General features: G+C 44.6%; 1 protein-coding gene and 1 pseudogene across 8 annotated transcripts in view; both read right to left on the bottom strand.

The window, feature by feature from the left end:
* The window catches only part of DIXDC1 (DIX domain containing 1), a 75,829-nt gene that overhangs the window by 54,580 nt on the left and 2,679 nt on the right, over nt 1–18,570 (bottom strand). For 2 of the 8 annotated variants that reach the window (XM_059707856.1, XM_059707858.1), the window contains exon 1: nt 11,883–12,193. In XM_059707856.1, the coding sequence (XP_059563839.1) occupies nt 11,883–11,942 (60 nt within the window). In that variant the 5' untranslated portion in view covers nt 11,943–12,193. Of the gene's footprint in view, nt 1–5,690; nt 5,757–11,882; nt 12,643–18,570 lie in introns of those variants that run through there. The other 6 variants (XM_059707863.1, XM_059707860.1, XM_059707859.1 and 3 more) reach the window with 6 other exon arrangements.
* Nucleotides 15,512–17,775, bottom strand: LOC132240545 (elongation factor 1-beta-like; annotated as a pseudogene).

Here is an 18,570-nt window from a genome sequence, read left to right as displayed (position 1 = left end):
AAAAGAGGCCTACAGTGAAAGCCTACGTCCCAGTTTTATGTTTTACTAGAGCTACTTCTGTTAGCAGATGGAATACATATGCTTCTTGCAAGAGTCTGTTACTCTCTGGTTGAACTAGTAGGTCTTTTTCTTGTCCTTTTTTTTTTTTGCCTCAGAATCTTTTCTCAAATTATAACTTGTGTGAAAGCCACATATGTAAAAAAGGGAAAGCAGTGATTCTCTGGTTAGCACCAGGGTGGGGAATTCAGAGACTAGTCCCCCCCTTTTTAAAAAAAAAAATTTTTTTTTATTGATTTCAGAGAGGAAGGGAGAGAGAGAAACATCAGTGATGAAAATCATTGGTTGGCTACCTCCTGTACGCTCCCTACTGGGAATCAAGCCCAAAACCTGGGCATGTGCCCTTGACCAGAATCGAACCTGGGACCCTTCAGTCCACAGGCCAATGCTTTATCCACTGAGCCAAACCAGCTAGGGCTAGCCTAGTCCTCTTTACCCCCCACACCCTACAAGCCATGTGAAGTAACCTCTTAAGGGGTTCTTGCATCAGCTGAGGAAAAAGCAATCACTGAATTTTGCTTATTTCTAGCACTAAAATTTTATAAGTCAATTATTCAGTGAAGACAAAATAGATTCAGCAAAATAAAAATATCCAAAATATTAAGAAGTATACCTTGAACCTTCTGGAGAAGCTCCATAGAACCATAATCAGTTTCCAATCAGGCCCAGAGGGGGTGGGGGAGCTGCAGGTGTAGCTAACAGCTCTTGGGGGTAGCAGTCCAGCTCACAATGACTCCCCCTTCTGTAGAAACATGACCCTCTACAATCAGTGGTTCTCAACCTTCTGGCCCTTTAAATAGTTCCCCATGTTGTGATCTAATCATAAAATTATTTTCGTTGCTACTTCATAACTGTAATGTTGCTACTGTTATGAATCGTAATGTAAATATCTGATATGCAGGATGGTCTTAGGCGACCCCTGTGAAAGGGTCATTCAACTGCCAAAGGGGTCGCGACCCACAGGTTGAGAACCGCTGCTCTACATACTCAGTGATGGGCCCCAGTACTGGTCTGGCATTATATCATCCCTTCCACTGGCCACAGTTGACTGATCCACCTAAGTTGACTGGTCAAGCCTAGTAGATCTCTGGACTTTTTTGGTCTCAAATTTAGGAATAGAATCAGTCCCCTTCCCAACCACCCTTCTCTCTGTTTCTCCCAGTCTCTCTTTTACAAAGTTGTAAGATATAAAACTTAGATGCTGCCATAGGCATGATGTTCACATCTATAGTGAAAGTGAATAAAGCCACCCACAGAACCAGAGATAAGAGGCAAAAAGCAGAGGGAGCGATCCTGCCAGTGTTTGAGTTCTTGATTTTCATTGAGACTGCGCCATCCTTGCCCATTCCATGATTTAGAGTTTTAGCCTTTCCTTGGATTCCATGCAGTAGATTCCATTTTCTATCTCTGCTAGTTCAAGCTGGGTTCTTGGCACTTGCAACCAAACTAATAAGAAAAGCAAGATACTTTCAGCTTTCGACAAGGTATAACTTTCTTCAGTCATCCCAAATCTGGGTTCATCCCACACCAGCCGCCTCCACCATGCTGCCAAAGTTTGACCCCAACGAAACCAAAGTCCTATACCTGAGGTGCACTGGCGAGGAAGTTGGTGCCACATCTGCCCTTACCCCCAAAATTGGACCCCTGGGTCTGTCTCCTAAAAAGGTTGGTGATGATCCTGGTGGGTGTGGCTCAGTGATTGAATGTCGACCTCTGAACCAGGAGGTCACGGTTTGATTCCTGGTCAGGGCACATGCCTGGGTTGCGGGCTTCATCCCCACTAGGGGTTCTGTAGGAGGCAGCCAATCAATGATGTTTCTCTCTCATCAATGTTTCTATCTATCTGTCTCCCTTCCCCCCTCTCTCTAAAATCAATTTTAAAAATATTTTTTAAAAAGGTTGGTGATGACATCGCCAAAGCAACCAGGGGTTGGAAGGATCTGGGGATCACATTGAAACTGACCATTCCGAACAGATTGGCCCACGCTGAGGTAGCACCTACCTTCTGCCTTTGCCCTCATCATGGAAGGCCTCAAAGAACCACCAAGAGACAGAAAGAAGCAAAAACACACACCCATTAGGCACAGTGTAAATGTCACTCTTGATGAGGTTATCAACATTGCCCAACAGATGCAGCGCCAATCTCTAGCTAGGGAACTCTCTGGAAACATTAAAAGAGATTCTGAGGAATGCCCAGTCTTCAGGCTGCAATGCGGATGGCTACCACCCTCACGACATCATGGATGACATCAACAGTGGTGCAGTGGAATGCTGGGCTTAGTTAAGAACTACAAAGGAAAATATTTCAGTTAAAGATCATTTGACAAAAAAAGCAAGAAATCAGATATACTATGTCTGTGACCACAAAGAACTAATCTTGATCCAGAATTAACATCTGAAACTTGTTCCGTGGAAGCTAGAAGGATGCCTGAGCAATCTGGAAGTCTAGAAAGGCTGAGGGTTTTATGACAACCCTCTGAGTCAGGTCTCAGGGAAAAGGAAAGTACACAGAGCAACAATCAAATCTGTGTGAGCAGGATTTTGGCTTGACAAGACTGAACCACTCTAAAGCTCTGAGCAGCTGGTGTGGGGAGAGGCCTTAGCAACCCATACTCTCCATCAGCTTCCTCCAAGACACTCCAAGTAACCCTGCAATATCAATTCAAACTCTTCCAATAAAGACAGTTCTGCCTACCATCTTAATCTGTGCAGGAAATCTTGACCTGGAAAGCTTTCCGGTCGCCCAATGTACCTGGTTTTCTTTGGGACCTGCCCTTCCTTCGGAATAAGTTTGTAAATCCAGCCTCTGCTTTCTATCTCCTCTAAGCAGCAAGGTCAAAGAGAATTCCTACAGGGAACTTGTTTGGGTAGAGCTGCAAAAGCACTGATTGGGCTTTTCCAGAGAAGTCTGTGGGACCTCCCATCCCTAGTGTAGAAACATTCAGGAAGTAGGCTCTATAGCAGTGGTTCTCAACCTTCCTAATGCCGCGGCCCTCATGTTGTGGTGACCCCCAAGCATGAAATTATTTTCGTTGCTACTTCATAACTGTAATTTTGCTACTGTTATGAATCGTAATGTAAATATCTGATATGCAGGATGTATTTTCATTGTTACAAATTGAACATAATTAAAGCACAGTGATGAATCACAAAAACAATATGTAATTATATATATGTGTTTTCTGATGGTTAGGCGACCCTTGTGAAAGGGTCGTTGGACCCCAAAGGGGTCTCGACCCACAGGTTGAGAACCGCTGCTCTATGGCTTCCTGCCTGGCAAGCAGGAAAGGCGAACAAGAAAAGGAGGAGGCTCCTGCAGTGTGCTGGAGAGTGCAGGAGACCTGAATGGCTCAGGAAGGAAATCAGTTTTACAGTGAAACCAGATACGGGACACCCTCCAGCAGCAGAAGCTGAGGAGATGGGGTGGGGTGTTGCTGATAAACTGAGAAGAAGGCAGGAGGTGTGAAAACCTTGCGTTATTACTGGCCTAAATTCTGCCAGGAGAAGAATGTAATATGGCATTTCTTTTCTATTAATTCCTTCAGGTCTTACTCAACCAGGAAAGGCTACTTATTCATTGAAGTTGGTGGCTAATTAGGTAAAAGTAAAGTTCACAAGTAAAAATTTTAGGTTTTTTCTTCCCTCCATGGGTAGGGCTCTTTGTATTAGTGTTCAGCCCAGAAGTCAAAGGATAATATACCAGAAAGTAAAAACCTAAAAACTTTCTGGAAGATTTCATCTCCTAGCCTTATTTTTAAATTTCCATTAGTCATGAGTTCCATAAACACTCTGTTCTTCACAAGTATATGTTATAAGTGTTCAAAAAATGCATGTGAGTGAATGAATGAATGAAAGAATGAATGAAATGAGGTATCACTGTATAGTCTATGAGTGTCCTTTACTAAAAACAGGGCATGGAGCCCACTCTTAGGGTTTTGGGATTGGTTCCCTACCTCCCTAATATATATGATTGTTATCATAATTAGCTAGTTTATTAATATTAATAGAAAGAGAGCAAAGGGGAGGCCAGACATTATAAGCATGGTCATCTGCGCAGCCTCACCAGGAAGCTACAGCTTCACTCTCCCCAGTAATAACCAGTCCATTCCCTACAGATCATTGGGGGAAGGGATCGAACAAGGGGGAAGATGGGCACATTCGCAGTTAAGTTGGGGTGACACAGGAAAGGTGCTTGCCTGTCAGTCTAGCCTGGGAAAAAGATCACTGGCTAGGAGGCTACTCTGATGGAAGCCCATGAAATCCTGGAAGGTGAAAATCCCCAAAGGGAGTTCCCTCTCTTGTGCTCTCTTGCTCTTGCACTCCTGTTTCTCACCTGCTCTGTGACCAGCACTCACCTGTGTGCTAACCTACCATATGGCCTTAAGCAGCTGCATGGCCCGTGGCCCTGTGGACCCCACATGCAATGAACTGCAGCTGGGAAGACAGGCTAAGCTAGTCAGATGCTGCACTGAACTATAATTTTGTTGTTGTTGTTGTTAATCCTTACCTGAGGATATTTTTTCTATTGGTTGCCTCCTGCACAAGCAGATTGAGCCTGCAACTGTGGCACATGCCCTTGACCAGAACTGAACCCGCAACCCTTCACTCTGGCAGCCGACACTCTAACCACCGAGCCAAACCAGTCAGGCTGGACTGTAATTTAATATAGGACAGAAAGTCTGGGCAGTGGCCTTGATCCTAGCCCTGCTGAAGACAAGATTGGACTTTTTCCATGGCAGGACATGGAGATGGGACCTTGGAGGGAAATCCCCTTAATTTTATCCACTGAGCCAAACCGGCTAAGGATTTTTTTTTTTTTTTTTTTTTAGTCATCACCCAAACCCCTTAATTTTACATCATCAATAAAGCTTTCCACAAAAATCCCATCCCCCCCATGGGGAAATTCTTTTTCCTGAGGCATCCCAAGAACTCCACTTCCACTAATAACATGATCACTGAAGGTTATGTCCATGACCACTTAAATAGGGCCTGGTTTGAGTGCCAGAAGCCAATTCCAGCATATCATAATTGCAAGAGTTTCATCAGAAGGTTGATGGAACTTGGGGACTCAACAAGGGCTGAGTCCCATATGTTGTCACCTGTTGGGAATGGCTGATGGCATTTCCTCAAACCTGAAAAGGAATGATTGCTTGGCTGCCAGACAGCGCAGGGCATCTTAATCTACATGTTATTGCCTCCTACTGGCCAAACACCTGAACAGCCGTTGGCTAATTTCCTCCATTCTGACAATGGACTCTGTATACGAAACCCTGACCCTTTGAAGTGTATATCTCTGCCTCTCCTCTGGACAAATTGTGTTAATAAAAAGCATGGGGTCCTGAGATGAGGAGATCTTAGTTTCCTTTAAACTAGGCTCCTCTGACCCCCAAATGCCTTTCAAAATTATATTTCATCTCTGGACTCCTATTTAATCTACGCACAGCCTTCTTCAGATTCCAGAACACTTCTTAATGTTGGAACAAGAGCCCCGGCATTTGAGGATAAAAAATAAGGAAATACGTTCAGGAAAGTTCAGTCCTAACAGCCTCGACAACAGGGCGAGTCATGGGGAAGTGGCACCTGGCACACAGTGCCCATCACTGCTCCACGGGCCTGGCCAGCCCATCACTCACCATGAGGAACATGACGCTGCCTGAGAGCTTGCTGCCAGGGAGCATCTGTTTAGCTGGCATTGACTCCTGTGGGAATAAAGCCAGTGAGCTCGGGTGAGGAGTGGAGAAATCAGTCAGGATAGAAAAAAGAAGGTTGGCGAGTGAGGTGCTTTGTTACATTAAAGACTTAACTGGCCTTTAATTTCCACAGCAAAGCACAGAGGAGGTCATTGTGGAAATGTCTGACCGCCTCTGCTTGGCCCCAGGTTGCGGAAGGCGTGAGGCGCTTGGGAGCGATGTCTGCTGCAGCTGCTCCACATGCCAATCCTCTTCTTCACTGGCCCTATGTCCCCCTGCGGGAATGGCGCCAGACAAAGGCTCCTCCTGTGTTTCTCAGGGACTACCAAGCAGATGAATCTCTGTGAGATTTAAATTTTTACTTTTCTACATGGAGAAAAACTGGTAGGGAAAGTCTCCCAGGTCATGTGCTTAAAAGGTTGAGGCTCAGACACCTGATTTCCTGTTGACCAACATTTTAACAAATCAGCTAAACAACTTTCAGTCCCTCAGGCCATTCATACTCCAGCCAGGCACAGGCTCACTCTGCCTGACAGGCAGGATTTCCACATCACCACAATTTCCCCAAGTTTCAGACTCTGACCATTTACTTTATGTTCACTGCCCCGTGAGCTCCACCAGAGCACAGACTGTGTTTTTCTTACTTCTGTTTCCAGAACCTGGCACGGTGCCTGGTGAACACAGCCATTCAGTGACTGTCTATTAAATGAGTACCTGCATGCATGTTTTCCAGATTAGCAAGAAGAAAAGTCTGGTCTCGGTGAGTAGGTCAGTTGGTAAATCGTTGGTACTTTTCATGATATTATTAAGTAGAAGGTACCTGTGTAATCTTCCACAAACACTACCTCTTTTATGGTACTTATCACATTAAGCTTCCTGTTATGGTTTTTATAGTACACCTATAAATCTCTTCCTATAAATTCCTTGGAAGCAGGAACTAGTTGTTTTTCTATTATTTTATCCAATTCCTCATCCAATAAATGAATTAAATGATGGAATGAATGAATGCTTACTTGCCAGACTATATTACAGTCTTTGGTCTCCCCAAATCCTCCAACACATGCACCAAAGTACTTTTTTAAAGAAAGTTTAGCGAAGGAGAACCAAGATGGCGGCATAGGTTAACGCCGGAGTTTGCTGCTTTGAACAACTACTTCAAAAGTGAAACCAAAAAACGGAAGGGACATCACCCAGAACCACAGGAACGCTGGCTGAGTGGAAGTCCTACAACTAGGAGGAAAGAGAAACGCACACGGACACTCAGAGGAGGCGCAGTGGTGAAGTCAAATTCTGAGGTGCGGAGTGTGCGGAGCAGGCTGGCGGCGGAGGGCGCGGTTGTTGTTTTCAATCGGGAGGGAGTCGCAGACTCTGAGCACCAGATACAGGCGAGTCTTTAGGGACCCAGACTCAAACGGGAGAAGCGGGACTATCTGGCTTCGGTCAGAGCGAGTGCAGCTTTCTCTCCCAGCTTTGCAGCGGGTGCTGGGACTCAGAGAGGCAGAGCCCCTGGGGACAGGACTGAGAGCCGCCATAACTGCTCTCTCCGGCCCACCCTGTTGATCCTGTGCGACCCGCCCCGCCCAAGCCCTGCACAGAGGCATTTGCCGGATAGCCTCAGGCAAAGGCTAGATTAGCACCTCCCTAGAGGACAGAAGTTCTCTCACTGCTGACACAGCTGATTCTCATAGCCACTTGGCCTGGAGGTCAAACCCTCCCTGGAATTAGCTACAACAATCAAGATTTAACTATAAGACTGCGAACAAAGACCACTAGGGGGTGCACCAAGGAAGCATAACAAAATGCGGAGACAAAGAAACAGGACAAAATTGTCAATGGAAGATATAGAGTTCAGAACCACACTTTTAAGGTCTCTCAAGAACTGTTTAGAAGCTGCCGATAAACTTAATGAGATCTACACGAAAACTAATAAGACCCTCGATCTTATATTGGGGAACCAACTAGAAATTAAGCACACACGGACTGAAATAACGAATATTATACAGACGCCTGACAGCAGACCAGAGGAGCGCAAGAATCAAGTCAATGATTTGAAATGCGAGGAAGCAAAAAACATCCAACCGGAAAAGCAAAATGAAAAAAGGATCCAAAAATGCGAGGATAGTGTAAGGAGCCTCTGGGACAGCTTCAAGCGTACCAACATCAGAATTATAGGGGTGCCAGAAGATGAGAGAGAGCAAGATATTGAAAACCTATTTGAAGAAATAATGACAGAAAACTTCCCCCACCTGGTGAAAGAAATGGACTTACAGGTCCAAGAAGCGCGGAGAACCCCAAACAAAAGGAATCCAAAGAGGACCACACCAAGACACATCATCATTAAAATGCCAAGAGCAAAAGATAAAGAGAGAATCTTAAAAACAGCAAGAGAAAGAAACTCAGTTACCTACAAGGGAATACCCATACAACTGTCAGCTGATTTCTCAACAGAAACTTTGCAGGCCAGAAGGGAGTGGCAAGAAATATTCAAAGTGATGAATACCAAGAACCTACAACCAAGTTTACTTTATCCAGCAAAGCTATCATTCAGAATTGAAGGTCAGATAAAGAGCTTCACAGATAAGGAAAAGCTAAAGGAGTTCATCACCACCAAACCAGGATTATATGAAATGCTGAAAGGTATCCTTTAAGAAGAGGAAGAGGAAGAAAAAGGTAAAGATACACATTATGAACAACAAATATGCATCTATCAACAAGTGAATCTAAAAATCAAGTGAATAAATAATCTGATGAACAGAATGAACTGTTGATTATAATAGAATCAGGGACATAGAAAGGGAATGGACTGACTATTCTTGGGGGGGAAAGGGGTATGGGAGATGTGGGAAGAGACTGGACAAAAATCGTGCACCTATGGATGAGGACAGTGGGTGGGGAGTGAGGGCGGAGGGTGGGGCGGGAACTGGGAGGAGGGGAGTTATGGGGGGAAAAAAAGAGGAACAAATGTAATAATCTGAACAATAAAGATTTAATTAAAAAAAAAGAAAAAAGAAAGTTTAGCCCCTAGAAAAACACTTGCAGAAAAAACACTTGGCACATTAACCAAAGATAATGTTCATATGACATCAATACCAAGTGGCAGAGAAAACAAATAAATAGCTTTGAGGCAGATCAGAATGGGGACAAATTGATAGAAAGGGCAGGCCCAAAACATAGGAGTTGGGGATGACATCCAGGTGAGCTATAGAATGTGGCTGTAGCCAAAAGTTGTGGATAATTCAAAATGCAGACTAACCATGTCGATACAACGGACTGCATTGACATGAATCAATTCTATGAGTAATTTGTCAGGTGTGTTCAGACCAGGGCTATTCAGGGAACATAATGGAAGAAAATTCTGCCATGCACAGTTATGCATCATGGCATATGGTTGAGATTAGAGGCTAACAGTGGGTAGAGGAAAGCCTTGATTCAAAGGACAAGGTTTCTCTCTGTTAATGAACCAGTTAGGGCCATAGCTTCATTTCCTGTGGCAGTTTTTGCTGCCACAGAGAATGACGTCACGGCCCTAACCACACAGACCTTAAAAGCAAACGGGTGATGAAGAATAGCTTCAGATATGCTTGGAGCATTTCCCAGAGATGACTAGATAGGTGTGTTATTCTTAGCCTCAGTGAAGAGCTTTCCAGAGGGACTGAAGTGTATTCTGACACTGGCCTTTAAGTCCCGATCTATATCCTTATCACACGACTCTAACAAAAGAGACTGAATATATCTAGCTCTATTAAGCAATCCTAGAGGCTGCAATAGGTCAATCAGGGCCCCATCATCTCTGAAATAACTAACATAGCATTATTCAGTAGCACTAAATGTGATACAGTACATGAAAAGAATTATTCAATATAATTTATTATGTATGTAAAATAATTATTTAAACTTTCAGGGACATTTGAGATTTAACATATTACTATTAATATTGTTTAGATTATGTCAATTTCTCAGAGAAACCAAAATACTGATTGGTTATCAGAGTTCAAATCAGCCATGGGCAAACTACGGCCCACGGGCCGGATTCGGCCCATTTGAAATGAATAAAACTAAAAAAAAAAAAAGAAGACCGTACCCTTTTATGTAATGATGTTTACTTTGAATTTATATTAGTTCACACAAACACTCCATCCATGCTTTTGTTCCAGCCCTCCGGTCCAGTTTAAGAACCCATTGTGGCCCTCGAGTCAAAAAGTTTGCCCAGCCCTGGAATAGATTATACATTAGCCTGTAGATGGGGTGGAAGGGAAGTTTACAGGATGGATAGAAAAGTCAAATGTCAGAAAGAAAAAAGAGGCATTACTACATTACCCTAGAGGTGAATTAATAAAGTTGTGTGTCTATTGTTTTATTTCTTGTTGTTTTGTTTTTATTAAGACTCCATTACCACCACAAAAAGAAAACTCTCCCATTCTCCCTTTCCCTTATGATTTATAACAACTGGAGGTCAGGGGACATTTATGGACACACTAAAGCTCTTCAGGGGAAATGTTAGGAAATGAAAAAGAGCAGAAGGCAAAGACGGGCTGACTCTGTGCTGCTTCTCTCCTCCTGAGAAGACAGACAGTGGGACCGGATACTTGGGACTGAGTTTAAAAAAGGGGAGGCCAGAGGAGGACCTAAGGGGCTCCTGCACAATTGGCGGATAAGTCAGACGTGTGACACTTGAGACCACGGGCAGGCCCAAAGGCAAGGAAATGAGGAACCGGGAATACTGGAAGCACTCACAGAGGTGGCCTCCTGGCTTGTGTGACTGCAGCTCTTTGTTAACAACCCCCTGACATGTGTTCAGAGGACTGGTGCAAAGACGAGGAGCCCTGCCGTGCACGCAGGGTGCAAACTCTGACCTTCAAGGAGGGCTGTGACAGCCTCAGCCAAAGGAAAAGCCTGACTCAGTGGGTTAGGTTGGGACAGCGTCTCTGGAACTTTCCTCTCTGTGTCAGGAACAAGGCCGGGCACAGGGGCCAGGACTGGAGAAGGTTCTGGAACAGGTCAGGCTGCAGAACTTCTTAATTAGAAACAGGAATTGAGGAAAGAGCCTGCCGTGCAGCTGTAGCAAGAAAACCTTACACACAAATTCGCGAGAATGGCTACCTCCAGGAAAGACTGCAGCGATGGCGGAGGCACTGTCTTGCCTGTAATGTTCATATTTAAGAAGAGAATGTACTCATGTGTTCATTGTTTAAAGACTGATTTTTAAAAATCTTAAATTTAAGAAAGAGAAGGAAGAGAGGGAGAGGTGAAAAGAAAAGGAGAAAGAAAGCAACACACAACTAACAGTCTAGGTCTCCTTGTAGGGGTCTCCCTGGAACCTGGGATAAGGCGAAGGGGCGGGGCTCAGAAGCAATGAAAGCCATGGAACAAATCGCAAGGGGGAAGGATCCTACATCAGAATTCTCTAGGTCCCAAGAAAAAGAGATGTAATAAGTAACAGAATTTTGAGAGTAAACACTGAGGAGAAAGACCAGCCAGCCTCTCCCATACTGCCTGGCACACTGGGGCTCCGTTCCCCGCTCTCACACAGAAGGGAGGCAACACTGACTCCCCTGAACTGAGCCCAGAAACCCAGACCTTTTCTCCTCTTACGTCTTCTCTGCCAACCATGCCCTTGGTTGTGGAGAAACGCACTACCCAGGTTTTAAAAAAAGATATCAATAGAAGAGGGCACTTCATACGGACCACCTACCTGCTCACCCTGCCCCCTCAAACTTTCTACCAATGCAATGCCACCCACCCTTCCCTCTGCTCTTCGTTAGCGCCTGGAATAGAGTGAGCACTTCTGCCACAGACTCAGGAATTTCCTGGGGGGGGGAAATCCCTGGGGAGAGTGGAGACCACCTCTTCTGGAAGGAGATGGCCTCTGAATCCGTGTCCTGTCGTCTGGGCTCAGGCTAGCAGCCAGCGACGGTCCATGACCAGCGTAGCTGGAGGCAGGCGGCCCCTTTGATGTCTCGCGGTTCACCCGTGGGGTCGGCACCCTCCCACCACCAAAGCCGCCTTAGGGCTCCGCATGCGAGTTGTTCTGGGTCCTCCCGAGGAGGAGGGCGCCGGAGGACCGGTTCCAGAGATGAGGCGGGAGGCGCTGGGGGAGGGGGGCTGGGCAGTGGGAGGGGCAGACGGGGCAGTTACCTCGTTGAAGCCCTCCTGCAGGACGTCCAGAAAGTTCCCCCGGGTCAGGCACGCCAGCATGGTTCCTGCCGGGGCTCCCCGGGCGGGGCTGCAGGCCCGGCGGCGCCGCCTCCTCCCACTGCACACAAAGACTCCGGGTTCAGCTCGTGGGGATGTCTCCGGAGTCCCGCACGCCACTTACTGGAAACCCAGACCTGAGCCAAACTAGCGGCTTCCACTGGGCATGCTCCTACCGAGGCCCCCGCAGGAGGGGCCGGCTGCTCCGCGGTTCCTATAGAAACAGCTGGGGCGCGAGGGCTGGACCGCGCTGGCTGGAGGGAGAGCGCCGCGGGCGCGCGGAGGCAGGCGTGAGCGCGCGCCACACACACGCACACGCACACACACACACGCACACGCGCACACACACACACACGCATAAGCGCGCACACACGAGCACATAGGCGCGCTCGTGAACGCGCACACACGCACACACACGGGCGTGCCGGCGTGTGCATGCACTTGCAGTCACATACGCACACACCAGGTCTGCAGACAGGCGTGTCTGAGGGCGCGCGCGCTGCACACACATCGGATCTGCTGATTAAAATCGCGAGCAACTCACCGCGTGGCGGGTGGGAAAGGGAGTGAATCAGAGGATTACAGCCTCTCCCCTCTGCCACACCAGCTGAAAACAGCAACCTTTTTCCACATGGGGCCTGGACAGTGAGGTTAGGCTAAAGAAGAGGAAGCAAAAGGTAGAGAAAAAGAAAAAGAGAAGAACCTTTTAGAAGGAAGGAGAGAGAGAGAGAGAATAGAAAGAGAAAACTTTAGTTATTGATGGTATTAGAACACATTTAATTGAAAGAAAGCTAAGCAAATCACACAGGATCACCACAGAAACATCAAGGGTAAACCAAGGATGACCAGGCTTTGACCAAAAAACAAAACAAAAAACACCTTCCTTTCTTTTTAGGATAACTTCTAAAATGTAAAATCCATATTTTTAATGTTTTAAATTAATTAAATGGGTTTTAATTGAAATAAAAACAGCAAAAATGTCCTGGTGCTTTTGAAAGAGTTAAGTAAAGCCTGCTCAAGTGAAAGAGCTATCCCCTCTGTTTCTTCTTATTCAAGCCATAGGACTTATTTATTGTTAAGAACACTAGCTGGTTGTACTCTCAGTGCACACTCTTGTTTCTGTAGGAAACAGGAAGCTGGAAGAGCACCCATAGTACGTATATGTACCCCGCCTGCTCCCAGATGGAGGGAACGGGTTTATAGAGTGTTAAAGCTTAGAGGGGCTGGGGCCTTGTCCAAGGACACAGCAGTTCAGTAACAGAGAGGGTTTGAGGATCTAGGACTCTACACTCATAATTTTGCAGAAGGGACAGATTCTATCCCCAAGTCCCCGTTAGAACCTTAGCAAGAAAGTCAGTCGTGGCTCTTAGGCAACGTAATGACCGCCTCTTCGTGTCAGCAGGAAAAAATCTTTACCCAGAGCAGCCAGAACTGGCAACATCTTGCCTGCATGTTGAAAGCTGCTAAACAAAGATGCTTCTGAGAAGAGAGAGACACCTTCCTTCTGACCACAGCAAGCAGGAAGCAGAAAGCCAGCAGAGGTGTTAAGTGGCTGCTGCTGGTTGAATACTGTGGGTTCCATTCTGGCTAAGGCTGGGGCAAAACCATGACGACAAATCAAACTGAACCCGAGCAGCCCACAAGTTAGAAGACCATCCTTCACAACCTGTCTGGGAATTTAGTTGCCAAGAACACCCCTCACCAGAACCACAGTCCTTACACCCTCAGGTGAGTCACTAACTCATGTGAATGCAACAAGGCCTTCTTAAAAGAGAAGTATGCCACTTTCAAGAGCATAAAATTGCATAGACACAGTAGAAAATATTGAGACATCAGAGGGAGGTTCTGCTGTTACCAAGCGGTCGCTGTTTCTCAAACAACAAGTCATTTATCAAAGGAAGACCCCTGACCTCAATGCTCCTGGGAAAAGACTCATTACATCACTGAATGTTAAAGCTTCAAAGAAAAGATCTCACCCAGCCAGTATTGCTCAGTGGTTGAGCACTGACCTATGGACAGTAGGTTACGGTTAGATTCCGGGTCAGGACCATGCCAGGGTTGAGGGTTCGATTCTCAGTACAGGGCAGCCAATCAGTGATTATCTCTCATCACTGATGCTTCTAACTCTCTCTCCCTCTCCCTTCCTCTCTGAAATTAATAAAAATATATTTTAAAAATATCTCATTTGGCCCAACTCCCTCATTTCACAGATGTAGGAACCAAGGCTAGGAGAGGAGAGGTGCTTAGAGTCACACAGCTAGTGTCTCTGAAGCCCAACCCTATGCTGGAGGAATGAAGGAGAGCATTGTGGTGAACTGAGAAAAGATTTACTACAGGGCATATGGTCCAAGATTGCACTCTTCCCTGGAAATCTATACTTAAACCAACCACATAGTCTACATCAGTAGTGTCCAATAGAACTCCCTGTGAGGGTGGAAATGTTCTATATCTGTACTGTCCACTACAGTGACCACTCGCCACATGTGGCTAATGAAAATGTGGATCTAAAATTTAAATGGCATTTAATTTTAATTCATTTAAACTTAGTACAATTTTAAAGTATTCCATTGTCCCCATACAACTATTGAAATGTCCCCAAAGTTATGATGTATTGTATTTAATTTGCTCTCACACTTGGAAAAAGCACAAAATTCATTTTTTGGCCATATAATCTCAATTTTTTTAATCAGAATATATGTTCACCGTATTTATCATGGGCTGCTTTAGAACGTGGCTCAGGTGAAGAATTGAGCTTTTTCTCTCAGTAGCACTAACATTTACTATTCCTTCCATCCTCCCATCCCACCCTATTGTGATATCAACATAAGAGCTGGGAGGAAAAGAGGGTTAGCTAAAAGAACTGGGAATAACTAGAACAATGATCTGCATCCCACAGTGCCCCTGTGTGGGAAAACAGCAGGCCACTCTGGGTAGCTGAAACATCTCCCACGGCTGCAGGCCTGTCAGTCACTCTGCCTGGGAGGTGAGGCAAAGCCCAAGCAAGCTGCTGTCTGCATGTCGCTGCCTGATTTCTAAAATTATCCCAGGCTTCCTGAGCCCTGCATTATTTTAACAATGATGGTACATACTTCCCTCACCAACTAAAACCAAAAGCTATACAACCGTAATATAGCAAAATCAAGCTTTAACTATGTGCCAAGCCCTGTACTAAGCACTTAGATACATTATTAGCTCATTTGATGGTCACAATTACAATAAAGAGTAGATTTTTTGATACAGTCCCTATTTTACTTATGAAGAAAGAGAGGTTTCGAGGATAAGTAATTTGCTCCAGACCCTATAGCTACTAAGAGCTGAAGTTAAAGTCCAGTTTCTTCATCATTATGCAATCTTTTTTTTTTTTATATTTTATTGATTTTTCACAGAGAGGAAGGGAGAGAGATAGAGAGCCAGAAACATCGATGAGAGAGAAACATCGATCAGCCGCCTCCTGCACATCTCCCACTGGAGATATGCCCGCAACCCAGGCACATGCCCTTGACCGGAATCGAACCCGGGACCTTTCAGTCCGCAGGCCGACGCTCTATCCACTGAGCCAAACCGGTTTCGGCATTATGCAATCTTTTATATGATGCTTGCTACAAAGAGGTTATTCATTAAATGTTTTTAGTTGAATGAATGAGTGAATGAATGAATGAGCTAGTGTAGGAGATATCAGCAAACTCAAAAGACATTCATCACTTCTATTAATATAGACAAGAACATGTTAGCTCAAGTAAGACTTAGAGCATTAAAAGGAAATGTCATTGGTGAAAATATTGATTGTGACTTCTCCTTGTATAGAAGATGTGTGAAATTCTCACCTATGTAAAATTTAACACATCTATTATGGGCCATCATTAGTGACTATGGAGAAGCAAAAAGGCAGTTTGAATAAACAAATAGAATTGTCAATAGAAATATTTTAAGTGACTCTCTGAAATAATTTCTTAATCTTCCTTCTGTTTTCTCACATTAATGAGTTTCTTGGCAGTAGTATATGTTTAAAATTTCTATTGCACTTACCTTTAGAAACATCGGCATAAATATACACAAAAGGGCTCATATTTACAGGCAAACACCCCAAATGTGTCCTAGTTCCTAAACTGCCCTTTGTTCCCAGGCTTTTCTGCCCTTCCGCACCCTGTAATCTTCTTTACACTGCTCAAATGTCTTCAAACACTCCCCTTCCTAGCATGTCCAATATGAATTCCTCGCTCCCAGCTCTTAAAGCCTCCCCCTTCCCAAACTGCCAAGGCTCAGGATCGCAAGCTCCACACTGTCTCACAGATTTACAAGGCTCATTCTCACCTTCATGCCTTCACGACTGTCCCTCTGCCTGGAATGTCCCACCATTCTTTTATCTTTCAAGCTTTCATTTAAAGCAATGATCCATAATGCATTTTAGACCTTGTGGGAAGCAGCCATGTCCATGGGCTGCACGTAGTCCTCAAGAGCAGTGATCCATTCCTCTGGCATATTTATTCCAACTTTATCGTCTTCTACTACACACTGTATTTGAGGTTTATGAACTCCATGCCATACTGGAACTAGTTTAGAAGAGCCCCTGACCAAGCCATCTGCTTGAATGCTCCTGACACACTCCTCTCATTCTGCCATTTCCATCTCAACAGCCCGAGGTTTCACATCTAATAAGATGGAAGACTTGGCAACAACTGCAGGTTTTTGGCTTTCTTTGACTCATACTGTGCAAGGCATTTTCTCTTCGCCTCTTTGCTTCTTTACTTTCCTCCTCCTCCTCAGATCCAAAGAGATCAATGTCATCATTGTCTTTCCTATCTGTAGCTCCACTTCCTGGGGTGTCTTCCATATTAGCAGGGCCATATTGCCCAAAGCTTTCTTCACTCCTGGCAGGCTGGCCTTTTCCCTTTCGGAAGACTTGATGTGATTATACCAATGTAGGGCATGATACAAGCTGACAGGTATTGGGCTGGACACCACTTCAAATACCACATCTGTTTGTGATGGCACATACCCCTTGATATAGCGCTTGTCCACCAGGTAGTTGCTGAGCACCGGGAGGCAAGTGGGGATTTTCAGGTCTCCCAAACCCATGGCTTCCCTGATCCTGGAGCTGGGCAGCAGCAGAGGAAGAAGGAGGGTGCAGGCAGTCGCACGAGGGCTAAGAGAGGAAAAAAGGCTGCCACACTTCTGCTACTCAGGCCTTCACTATGCCTAATTCAAGTCCCACTTCTTTGTGAAACTTCTCTGACCACTCTTGATTTTGGTAAAATAAAGACAGAGATGATCATAATCTGTCTGGAACACTCACCTCCCAGATAGCCCATGGTTCATTCCTGCTCAAATGTCAAGTTAGCTGTTTGGCCTTCTCTGATCACTCTAGTTAAAATGACAGCATCCCCTTACGCCAGCACTCCCAAACCTGATTTATCTTTTTTTCTTCCCAGCATTCATCCCATCTTGTATATTCTATGTTTACTTGTTCATCTGTTTATTGTCAGCATCCTCCTGCCCAGAATGTAAAATTCCCCATGAGGACAGGGAATTTTGTCTGTTTTGTTACTGGTTAATCTTGGGAACTAAGAATATTTCCTGATACATAGTAGATGCTCAATAGATATTGACTGACTAAATGAATGAATCTTCCTCTCTTCGAAATTCAAAGGTCATAGCATGTATGATATCATATGGAACATTAACTTATATAGTTAATTTAGGAATGTGAATCTTTGTCTCTTTTACTGTATTTCCAAGACAAATATAAATAATTTCTGGCCCTGGCCAGTGTGGCTCAGTTGATTGAGCATCATCTCATGCACCAAAAGGTCACTGGTTCAATTCCTGGTCAGGACACATGACCGGATAGAGGCTCGATCCCCAGTAAGGGGCGGGGGGGGGGGGGGGCAGGCGTGCAGGAGGTGGCCAATCGATGCTTCTCTCTCATCAATGTTTCTATACCTCTATCCCTTTCCCTTTCCTTTCCTCCCCCTCTAAAAAAATCAATAAAAACATATTTTAAAAAAGAAAAGCAAATCAATAAAAACATTTTAACAATAATAATAATAATTTCTGGTATCCTTTTATGTTTTTCTCTCTTCATCAATGTATTCTTTCATTAATTATTCATTAATTATATGTTGAGCATCTATTATATGAAATTATATGCCAGGTCCTATTCTTTTATTTTTTTAAGAAAAAATTTCAAGAACTGAGATACACATAAATACATACACACATAAGCAAGAAAAAAGACTAAAAAAAAGAGTAGTAAAACAAAGACTAGTAAAACCGAGACTCCAATATTAATTATGTGGGGACAGAGTGTACAAAGTGTGACAGACTGAGTGGGTAGAAAAAGGGAAAAAGAGACAGAATGGTGAGAGACTGGAGTAGGGTGTTGCCAAAGTAATCACCAGATGCTAGTGCTTAATATAAACTGAACCAAAGCAAATATGCAAATATATTTAACATGAATTTTTAAAATTTACATTTCAAAGTTTTCTGCCAGCTATCCTGCAGGTAAAAACTAAACTAAGACGAGCGACATCTGGTGGATATTTTGGAAGAGATCCTTGAGTTTCTCCCCCATGTATTTGGACTGCATTCATAATGCCAGCGGTTCTCAACCTGTGGGTCGAGACCCCTTTGG

Source organism: Myotis daubentonii, chromosome 9 (assembly GCF_963259705.1).
Source record: "Myotis daubentonii chromosome 9, mMyoDau2.1, whole genome shotgun sequence".
Classification (NCBI taxonomy): domain Eukaryota; kingdom Metazoa; phylum Chordata; class Mammalia; order Chiroptera; family Vespertilionidae; genus Myotis; species Myotis daubentonii.
The sequence above is the reverse complement of the archived record's forward strand: the minus strand, read 5'-3'. Positions and strand labels throughout refer to the sequence as shown.